Source organism: Anopheles moucheti, chromosome 2, assembly GCF_943734755.1.
Source record: "Anopheles moucheti chromosome 2, idAnoMoucSN_F20_07, whole genome shotgun sequence".
NCBI classification, from domain to species: domain Eukaryota; kingdom Metazoa; phylum Arthropoda; class Insecta; order Diptera; family Culicidae; genus Anopheles; species Anopheles moucheti.
This window is the reverse complement of record NC_069140.1, coordinates 92,598,259-92,609,472: the sequence shown is the minus strand read 5'-3', so window position 1 is coordinate 92,609,472 and position 11,214 is coordinate 92,598,259. Positions and strand designations below refer to the sequence as shown.

At 41.3% G+C, this 11,214-nt stretch overlaps 1 protein-coding gene across 1 annotated transcript; it reads right to left on the bottom strand.

Moving 5' to 3' along the window:
• Positions 1-5,256: 5,256 nt before the first annotated feature.
• LOC128300179 (zinc metalloproteinase nas-14-like) lies at positions 5,257-6,192 on the bottom strand. Its single transcript, XM_053036160.1, has 3 exons — positions 6,108-6,192; positions 5,868-6,056; positions 5,257-5,783 (listed from the first exon to the last, which is right to left on the bottom strand). The coding sequence occupies exons 1-3, from the start codon at positions 6,190-6,192 to the stop codon at positions 5,257-5,259; spliced, it is 801 nt and encodes a 266-aa protein (XP_052892120.1).
• Positions 6,193-11,214: the final 5,022 nt, after the last annotated feature.

Below are 11,214 nucleotides of genomic sequence, written 5' to 3'. Positions count from 1 at the left end.
TAAACTGCAGTATGGTAAAATAATAACCTTATGAAACATAACTAACTAGCCACTGTTGAATATAGTTTAATCTTTAATCTTAGCGAAGAAGTATAAGCGAGTAGAAAACAAAACTAAAAAGGAAATTTGTTTACACGTGGATACGGAGAGGAAGGAGGAAAAGGAGTTAAATAAAGATCAATATTTGCTTTTATATATCGATAACTTTTGAAGAGTAAAATCTTTCTCAAGGGAAGATATGCTTTAATAACACACTCTGTTTTGGGAACTGCTCGATATAAATTTTACACTAATGCGTCGAACTCTTCTAGAGTCATCGCCTCCACTACCGGTATCAGGTCATGGTAATCTTGAGTAAAGAAGGTACTGGCACCTTTTTTACGCGTTTGTTTACAAAGACCCTGTTAAGAACGCAGACGCAAAATAGAAAGTCTCTTTAAATGCTCCGATTTCTTTGGAGAAATCCCTCCACTATTAAGCATTTATGGTGCCGTGACCAGGATATTTTTTATATGATGATTCACGTCATAGATTTCTCCTTATCATTATTGTTGATTTAATGTTGAACAAATCAGTTTTATTTTTCTCTCTATAAATATTTTTATTCTTATAAACAAGCAGCCATTTATTAATGGTTCATTACAAACGAATAAGAAAAAACAAATAAAAAAAGAATACAAAACTAAAAGGGAAGGGGTTAACACGTGGTTACAATGAATATTGGGGAGTTCCCCCACAACGTGTATGAGCTAAAGAAGTTAGCAAAAGAAAGATCAGAAACCACTATTATATATCGTGAAGACAACATTCGAAGAGTAACACCTTTCGGAAGAAAAGACATACTTAAATGGAAACATTCCGTTTTGGGAACTGTTTGATATAAATTTTGCACTAACGCGTCAGACTCTTCTAGAGTCATCACCTTCACTACCGGTATTAGGTCATGGTAATCTTGAGTAAAGAAGGTGCTGGTTCCTTTTCTACACGTTTGTTTCGTTTGAGGACCCTCTTAAGATTTCTTTCGAGAAATCCCTCCACAATAAAGCATTTATGGTGCCGTGACCAGGATATTGTATATTTCTCGTTACGAGGTTGTATGAATTGGGCAGAAGCTATGATATTTTCATATGAAGATTCACGCAATAGATTACTCCTTATCATTATTGTTTATTTAATCTTGAACAAATTAGTTTTATTTATCGCTCTATAAACATTTTTATTAGTATAAACAAGTAGCCATTTATTTATGGTTCATTACAAACGAATAGGAAAAAGCAAATAAAAAAAGAATACAAAACTAAAAGGGAATATGTTTACACGTGGTTACAATTAATATTGGGGAGTTCCCCCACAACGTGGATGAGCTAAATAAGTTAGCAAAAGAAAGATCAGAAACCACTATTATGTATCGTGAAGACAACATTCGAAGAGTAACATCTTTCTCAAGGAATGACATGCTTTAATGGAAACCATCTGTTTTGGGAACTGTTCGATATAAATTTTACACTAACGCGTCAAACTATTTTAGAATCATCACCTCCACTACCGGGTATCAGGTCATGGTAATCTTGAGTAAAGAAGGTACTACCTTTCTTTTTCACACGTTTAGAAAAATAGAAAAAAGATAAACAAAATCCCTCCACCATTAAGCATTTATGGTGCCGTGACCAGGATATTGTATGTTTCTCGTTACGAGGCTGTTTGCATTGGGCAGGAGCTTTGATATTTTATATGATGATTCACCCCATAGATTACTCCTTATCCTTATAGTTGATTTATTTTTGAACAAATCAGTTTTAATTATCACTCTTAATACATTTTAATAATAATAAAAAATGTAAAAATAAAATAAAAATGTTTCAATAAAAAAAAAGAATGTTTTCAAAACTATTCAAAAATCAAATGCTAAAATAATAAGCAAATTATTCATTCACCATGATAGAATCATCACTCACCGAGAAGCAGCATTTGCTGCAATTTCGCTAACGATGCACTTGTGGCTGTATCACTCGAAAGTCCCACCGTGTGCTGATCGGCTACGGACCTACCACGGATACCGATCGGTTTTGAACGCAGCCATACTTCCTTCACCTGCTGGCAGGCATGTTGCTAAAGACCTTTATCGTCCCATAAAAGCCACAGTTTCCATAATGGCACAGCTTGAAATCACTTTATTCCTTTTCTGCCGTTGTTGTGCCTTCCACCAACTCGTCCACCGTACGGTGTGTTTCTACCATCGCAGCACCCTATATGATCGACGCCTACTGCTGTTCGTAGCAACTCATCAAAAGCTCAAATCGTACGGGAAAGAATGCGCGTCTATCGTCCGTCCTCTTTCGCTTTCGTTCGTTCGTCTCCAGCTCATTATCTCTGCCTCGCTCTCGAGTCGCTGCTTCTCTCCTCCTGGTTTCATTGCAACATTCTTAATCCGGCTGGCGAGCCAGATTGAAAGAAATTCCCTTCTAAACGGTCATAATTTGATTTTTATTATGTTTTCTTGCCTTGTTTCGTATCATCTGCATTCAGGCACGGGTTTTCGATTCGATGGTGATTACTGCTTCTTTGCCTTTCATGTTTGAACGATTTAGCATCCTTTCATAGGTTCCGTGAAAGAGTAGGGTGTTGTGTTTCGAACAAGAGTAAGTACATAAAATGGATAACAGAACGGAACAATGCTAGAGAAAAGTGAAACACAAAAAAAGAAAACACATAAAAAAGCAAAACATTGTAAAGAAATGTTGAACAAATGAACTTTGTGGGCAAGAGGAGCAAGCAAGGGTGCGGCTCGGAGGAAGAAAATCAATATCCAAAAATTATAAACGGAAAAGCACCATGAATAGGAAAGCCAGGAGCCCGCGAAGAAAGGAGAAAAACGGAGGTTCGTTGCTTGCCGCTCGTTGAAGTTTTGTTTTGATTCCAGCGCGCAAGGTCTTTTGTTTGGTCCCGCCGGAACCGCCGATGCGGATCGTACGACCGCAGAACTACGGCGTCTGGATCTACTCATCGCGGATCATCTTTCGTTCTACTTACGAGCATCACTCGGGGTCGAGATCGGTTCCCCGGGATGAGTGATTTCAATTTTTAGCTACGCTTTTCAGCTGGGCCAAGCAATTTTCGGACGGGGCCATTGGCCAAACCCCAAACGGGCAAAAAGGTTCTGGGCTGGGCCGCGTGAAGAATTCGTCACGGGCACCGCACGAGACACCCAAAGAAACGAATCATGACCGTAGCATCGGATCACGTCCTTCAACGTCCGCCGTCCGCGTCCGATCAACCATGGATGGCTACGGCCCACTGTGGTCGAAATAGCGGCGTAAGAAGACCCACCCTGTCGGGGATCGTATTAAACTGAAATTAAAAAAGCACAATAATGAATGTCTCAGACGCAGCCGAAATTCAATCCAACACCTCCACTCCACGCGGCCGTCGTTGTTGCGCACCGTTCCGCACCTCACCGAGGATCAACTTGTGAACATGGATTTAAGACGCACCACCAACCGTGCAAACTGCGCTTGGATTTATTCGAGAGAAATAAAAGGTGAACCGAAACTTCCGAATGCCGCTTGGTACAAGCCGGTGGCATTCAACGATCTAGTGAACCTTTTTTTTTGTTAAAGCTCTCAAGCACCGAATTCGATCAGTTTCGTTCAGTTTCGGCGTAACAAAACAGAAAACCTGCTGCTCATTTCGAACGTGAACCGTGTTTTCTCGTTCTCCAACGTCGAGAAGCCATTTAATGCGTTTGGAAGCGTTTCGAGCGCTTTTTTTGTCTGGCCTTCCCCAACTTCAGACGTGCCACCCCATCACGGCACAGGTGAGGAAAGATGAATGACATTCGCACAGCGGTGATCCCGAATTAATGATGGCACCGTGGCCTCGAACATTTCGGTCATAATTTCCTGTCTCGCGGCCACACGGCCGGTTCCGGGCGGCACGAATCAAAACACTCATCCCTCTTGGATGCTTTGCTTTACATTTCTTTCTCCATTTGCTTGTTTTTTGTTTTTTTTTTTTGCTGCGAGAAAAACGAATAAAAACAACCGATTTGGGGCCTCTTTTACGGGGAAGGTATAGCACGCGAACAACGCCGCCGGTGCCGGAGGAAATGAATTATGGCGACATGATGGGGACCCATTGGCGTTCGATGTAGTGTTTTGACAAGCCACGGAAAATTGATTTCTTTCTCGATCTTTTCGACTCGCGCTGGGAGGATTCCGCGCGAGAAGCTTTTTTGGATGTGCTTTATTACACCCGTACGAACTGGACAACATTATTTGGGTTGTAAAAAAACAAACCGCACCAAAATCTGTGAGAACTATTCGCTGATGATCATTTAAAGCGTGTTATTGGGGTCGTAAATGTGTTTGAAGGTTTTCAAAAAAAATCCTATTAACTTTAAGCAATTAAAGCTCGTCACAAACAAAAAAACGGAAAGTGTTTGGAATCAAAGCTGGGGAATATACAATGTTGCGATTATTGCCTGCAAGACAATTCATTCATTTAATGCACTTGTAGCAACAGAAATTAGCCATTTACTCATAAAGAGATTCTTAGCGACTTGAGTAATGAAAAACGAAATTGCCATATTGCTGAGAAATATTAATAATTTTTGTTTTAAAATGAATACAAAAATGTTCACCACTGGCTGTCATATATTTAAGCTAGTTTTAGGGTGTGATCTGATAAGTAATCATTTATTACCCAGTAATTCACTCAATGGTTCCTTATCAAACCTTATTTTTTCTAACGAGAATAAAATGCTTTTGTAGATAGCTACTTTATTAGAAAGTGAAGAAAACAATTATCAGACTGTTGTAATTACACCCAGAAGCATTAATCAAATGAAAGATCAATTTGACGGTTCGTTTTGCTCAACCGAATTGCAATTAATTCAGAGGTACAGAAATAAATGTCTTATCTGATCATAAAATGGCATTGAAATAGATAGGAGTAGAGTCATAAAAGAACATTTTCGAATTTTTATCATGAGGTTTAGCTCAAAAGTGAACAATCATTTGAAACCACGCATTATTGGGTCAAGCTTATCGATGAGTAATTGCATTCATTCCAGTTCTCGAAGCAACTTTGTTCAATGAATATGATTTCAAACTTAGCAAACAATTGAAATTCCATTTATTGCTATTGTAACTCCAAATATTGGGAATAATTCCTGCATAAGTCTATAGCACAGATGAAGACAACAAGTTAGAAATAATTGAGTTATTTACGAATAGTTTATTGATTCACTATCTTTCACTAAGTACACTCATACCGCAAGTTGAGCTTAATGATGTCTCCCTCGCTCAAACCTTCGCGCTGACCAATTCGAGCATTCGGATCCTTTGCCACTATCGTCCGCTTACCATTCTTGCTGTAAGCTGTCTCACTGTAATGCATCACACTGTCGTAATCGTACGGAACACCGAAATCTTCATACAAGGGAGCTGCATATCTGTGGAAATTTTGCTCCACGCTCGGGTCAATATTTTCCCACAGAATTTCCACGTACTCATCCCGATCGAAGACGGAATGCTGATGCAAGAAGCCTAGTGTGTGCAGTAATAAGTGAACGATTTCGCCCAGCTTGAAGCACTCTGTATCAACAGGAGCAGGCTGTATGTTCAAGCTTTGCTGACCTTTTGTGTAACCTGCCGAGGAAAAGCATCCTTCCGCACCGGTGATGTTTACAAAATTGCTCTCAACAGTGCGCTTCACAAATTTAACACAGCTGTGGGATTCAATGTGGGCCATAGCTTTTTCAATGTGCTCGATTTGGGCTGAGGCTAGAAGAATGGAATTTAATATAATGTAAATCTCAGCACGTTTTTTATAATTACATTCTATTGATTTGGGCTTAGCATACTTACTGAAATGTTGCTCGAAAATCGAAAACAGAACTATGCCTCCTGGCCAACGAGAACTTGTAGAGGCGAGTGTGCTACGTTTGTGACCCCAAAGGGAGTGCACTTGTTCTGAACGGAGCACCAAATCTTCGCTAACCTTTCGTAGACGAGCTGCTTTTCGAGAAAAAAATATTGGGAGTTGAGTACCTGAAACTTACTGAAGGTAGGGAAATATATCCTTCCTCGGACAGTGAACGTTTTTACCATTTTCTTGGGAATCTTTCAGAACTCCGGCCTGCACAATTGCACAAGCAAGAACCATTAATGCACAACTCTGAACTAAGACCATTTTTTCGCAGTTAACCGTCACCGAATATGTGCAACAGGCTGCTTCTTTGTGCCTTATATATATATATATATACTCTCCTCGGTGGCCATTGCCCAAATGACATAGCAATTTGATAAGAAATCAGTTACTGGCTCAGCATTACACGCTGTGGTGGTTTATTGATCAAAAGTTCACTGTTGACGTGAAAGTGAATCGGGCAGTTTATCAATATTTTGAATGGATCGGCCAGATAGCATCCATAAATAGATTGTTCAGCTTTATGATGCATTTAACTTTACTTTAATCTGCAGTCATAAAGCCGATGGAAAATACAATTGAATAGAGCCATAAAACAGGCTTTCAGAATTTCACCTTACTCCTCAGCAGCCTATCAGTGCAGTAAACATGTTTCAATTATCAATCAATTTTGGGGTACTTTCTGATGGTGGTTCAAGTTTATCATTGAATTGTCGAAGTTACTTACTTTACAGCTTCCTTCTTTCCATGGTATTGATTTAACAAAATGATTTAAAAGAATCTTAAATTCCTTAATCTTTAATTAGTATCAAGACAATATTAATCAACAATTATTTGGACGAATATTATTGTATTTTTCCTTCAAAAGTCTCGGTGCAAAAGAAAACTAAGTAATCGTACATCTTGCTAATAATTCTTCCACACAACGTCACATATTTCTTTTATGAGCTTTTTAATTAATTTAATTGAATTAACTTCTGAAACCTCCCATACAAGATTGGTGTCCTTTGTAAGGGGATACTTACTAAGGTATTTGCTTTACTGTTTACCTGTGCATTACTTTTCCTGTGGTTGCACTTCAGTCCTGCAAATAAAATGGGGAATGGCAAACCATCGCTAAAAGTCGATGAAATGGTTAAATATAGTTTCCAGAACTCCACCAAGAAACCGTGTATGAACTGTTCCAACAAACACCCTACTCCCAGCCATCGATTTCCATCGCCAGATGATGGGATGACGTTATTTAGACATTGTTTTCTGCTTTTCCTCAGCCGTTTTCTACACGGCCAGTGGCTTTCCCGCCTGGTGCACGAACAGTGGAAGGAAAGGTTTGAAAAAATAGAGAAAATAAAACTCCCCAAGACATTCCACTCTTCCGCGCTGGTTGCTTTTCAATAATACAAAGTGCTCCCGTCAGTGGCCAGACCACACACGCCACGCTGGTTTCCGACACGGTATTCTCGAATCAAAGATTCACCTTGCAAACCTTATGGGGTATGGTTTTACAATTTAATTGCACTGATTGCTTACACCGACACCGGCCGCTGGAAAACTTCCACGTTCCAAGGAGGAAGCCTCATCGGAGCAGCAAAACTGCATCCTCATAATTGACCGTTCCGATTGCTAACAAAGCCCAAGAACACACCGGTGTGAGCCTTGGTGCGTTGGTTGGGTTGGTCGCAGTGGCATTGGAAAAGAGCAACGGCGGGAGGTTAGCTCTAGTAATGATATGTTTACTTTTCCATCATTCTGGTGGCGGGTTTTTGTGATCCACGCAGCAATTTTCATCATTAACGGTCCACCGCTTATTCCTGCGTGGGATCATCCGAAAGTTGGGGACGGGATATACAGAGGGAGACAGAGAGAGAGAAAGAACGAGAAAGAAGGGGAGAGCATTATGATTTTTGATTTTAGATAGCTGCACCGGTCGTGCTCGTTCCCCCGGGGAGACTATCATCCCTTGCACGCGGAAAAGCTGAGCAATGCAAAGTGAAGTAATCAGTGGCGGGGCACTAAATGGATTCGATTCTTTTTTTTATCGCTTCCATGAATTTGTTTCATGTGGGCTACGATGCAAATAACAAGTAGCAAAATAAAAAAAAAAACCATCCCTCACAGATAGAAGATCCATCATTTGCATTTCGCACAAAGATAAGACAATTCTCCCGGGCCCGGGCCGGTGGACGATGCAATTTAATTAAGGAACCACTTTTTTACAACCGTAATTACAACCCACTCCGCTAATCCAATCTACCGAAATGGGGGAGTAAGTATTAGAAGGGTCCTCGTAATTGTTTACAAAATCTGTGGCCGATTCCGTTGGGAGTTTGGGTTTGGGGACCGTTTTTTTTTTTTAAGATGGACGAGGATCTCTGACAAGGTTTTGAGCGCATTGGAAGTTGGTAGTGATTAATGACTTGAAGGGGAATGACTCTAAATCAGGTAAGAACAAAAGAACCATACGGGAAATTCAGAAATCAAATGCAAATATATATCAAAAATCCTTGGAATGATTTGAAATACTATTCTCAGAAATGTTATACACAGTTCAACTGGAATCCAAACTGCACATCCATCGCAGCTCTTTAGAATTCCAATTTTCCCCGAACGCCCTAAGCATCATTCTTTTGCAACACGGCTCCCAAATGTTCTTCTGAAGTTGGAGCTGTGTAGGTGCGCCTTTGGGGCTGGCAGCCGAATTTCATTTATGTCACTGTCCGCCAACGCAAAAGACTCAATTCCAAAAACCACTCACGCTAAACATAAACATGCCGCATTATGCTTATCTTCATTCGGGGGCCGGGTAGTTATTTTCCGTGCCGTTCGTTCATCAATACGCGGACTAGATCTAATTGTCGGACATCCGTGGCGTGGTTCCATGGAATCGTTTGGACGAGGATTTTCGGACAAAGTCTACTGGTGCATGGACAGCAATACCTGATGTTGGTCTGGATGATGATGATGATGGATGCCCAAACCGTTCCGAAATCACCAATCAATTTGCGGTCATCGTGCGGTACGATACGTTGAGCGATGACTCGTTTCGGAGATGCATAGTTGAGCTAACCGTGGCACGGTCGATACCTGATGAAGCTAACTTAAAGGGTCTGATTGCGCTAAAACTATCCTCTTTGCGGAGTGCTTTCGATTTTTGAACACTTGTTTACTTGAGTGAAAAGTACTCAGAAAATGCGATATTGATAAAAAACCTGTAGAATATTAACTTAATTTGAAGTCTTTCTTACTCTCCAAACAAAGGTGTTCAATTGGACATATTCAGTAGAAGAGATCTTCACTTCGCTCAACGTTGTATCCTCGCCAGACGTTTCATCCATTCGTAACGATATGCTTCCGGAATTCAACCGTAACTGTTCATCGGGCCGTGTCGGTCATCTGTCGGTCAGGAAAGATTGCACAGGACTTCACAGACCACAACACTCAAAAGCCCGGATGCTTTCGGCCTTCGGGTTAGTTAAGCAATTGCGATAAAAACTGACTGCCTACGGATAAGGCACAACAACAAACTGCACCGGGCTGCTGAATACATTGAATGTATTGACCGTAGTTGTGTCCCTGTTAGCCAATACAAAGGTGTATGAGCCGGTAGTTAATGCATACACAGAGTTTGAAATCTTGATGCCTGTCGGTTAGTTCTGGTCGTTAAACTTATTCATCAAGGAAAACTTGAACCCATCCACAACCAATATTACTGTCCGAAAATCACACCGGCCGGAGGATGGGGGGAGTTTTTCTTCGGCAGTACGTAATTAATTAATGGCTCGCTTCAAAGCAAGGCAAATAAATGGACAAAGAAAATTGCGCTTTTCTCTCGGTCCAAACTATCTCAAAACCACGTCGTAAAATCCGTACCGAAGGATAAGGGACAAGGCGTACGTTCCGTAGGGCAATATTAGGAGCCCGGCCGTGAACATGAGCCCGATACATGTGACTGTACAGTTAGCTGGAAGGACCGAAGCAAAATTGTGTTGCGGTGAGTGGTTTAAGCAATGTACAAATATTTACCAGAACTTGGACACTCCCGCTCCGGGCCAGTGACCGAAAACAACAATATAAAGATTCCCGTACTTCCACGTACCTTCCAAAGGGAGGGATGTCATCTGCCGCGATGCCGGTCGGTGTGTCCGGTGCAGTTATTCTGCAAACGAAATCACACCCAGGAGGCTCAACCCTCGGGAGTCTAGGCCATTCCGAGCGTGTGTGTGCCCTACGTGTTTTGGGCAAAACACTGCACAAATAATCGTAATCGGACACCACTTGACCTGGCAGGTGTGGACCGTGTGAGTTTTCCGTTCGGCCGTGCAGGGAAGGTCATTTTTAACAAACACACACTCATATTGGCAATGGCAGGAGACCCCGGAGGAACTTTGGTTCTTCCGAAAGCGGGCTTCTGATCAAATGAAGCCAACAGTATACCTCACAAGGCAAGAAGGCGCTTTCGTGTCCGTAAAGAACTGATAAAGGCGAAGAGTTCAGATTGCCTAGGGATTTTCCCTTTTGCGTCATTTATTGATTCTTCGAACAACTGGCTTTACCAAGAATGGCAAAACAAAAAAAAAACGAGAACGAGAGAAAAAGGTTCCTTTTAGAGGTTACTTTGCCATTGGTGGACGTAGTACATTTACAAGCAAGAAAATATGTCCATTATTCGGCTATTCGCCGCATTCGGAAAAGTTACCCCGGCAAGTGCGCGATCGATAGCGACATTCCTTGCCGCTCGGCCAATGTCCAACAATGTGCCGATAGTGATGGCATTAGCGAATGACAATGGACACCCGGCAATGGATGGGACAATCACGGTCAAACCGTCCCCAATATCCGACAGGGTGACATTAATTAATTATTTCTCCGTGTATTGCGCTGACTTGGCCAATGTCTAATGCCCTGGACATGACGGGAAACTTATACTTGGAGCTAACACGTGTCTGCACGTGGATTTGTCGCACGGTGTAAACGTGTAAATAGACCGTGAACGGGCAAGATAAGACTTGCCAATCATAAATGAGACACAATAATTGTGCCTCCTCTGGGATGTCCGGAAGGTCTTGAGGAAGATGTTCTCTTTTTAGTTCGCATCTGCATCGACATGGGTCAATGTTGCGGTAGAATTTCAATGATATTTACATTTAATTATCCGTTAATTAAATATCAAGTAACGAAATAACAGGTCGGCTTATAATTGGTTGGCCTTACACATATGTAGCGCTAGACGTTTTATATCCATATCATATTTCGTTTGTACCAACCTTCAAACGAGTTCTGTCAAAT

Coding starts and splice junctions, on each gene's coding strand:
- LOC128300179 (XM_053036160.1), bottom strand. CDS start 6,192: ATGGTCTTAGTTCAGAGTTGTGCATTAATGGTTCTTGCTTGTGCAATT. Junction 6,057..6,107: donor GAAAGATTCCCAAGAAAATG/GTAAAAACGTTC, acceptor ACCTTCAGTAAG/TTTCAGGTACTCAACTCCCA. Junction 5,784..5,867: donor GATTTTCGAGCAACATTTCA/GTAAGTATGCTA, acceptor CCATTCTTCTAG/CCTCAGCCCAAATCGAGCAC.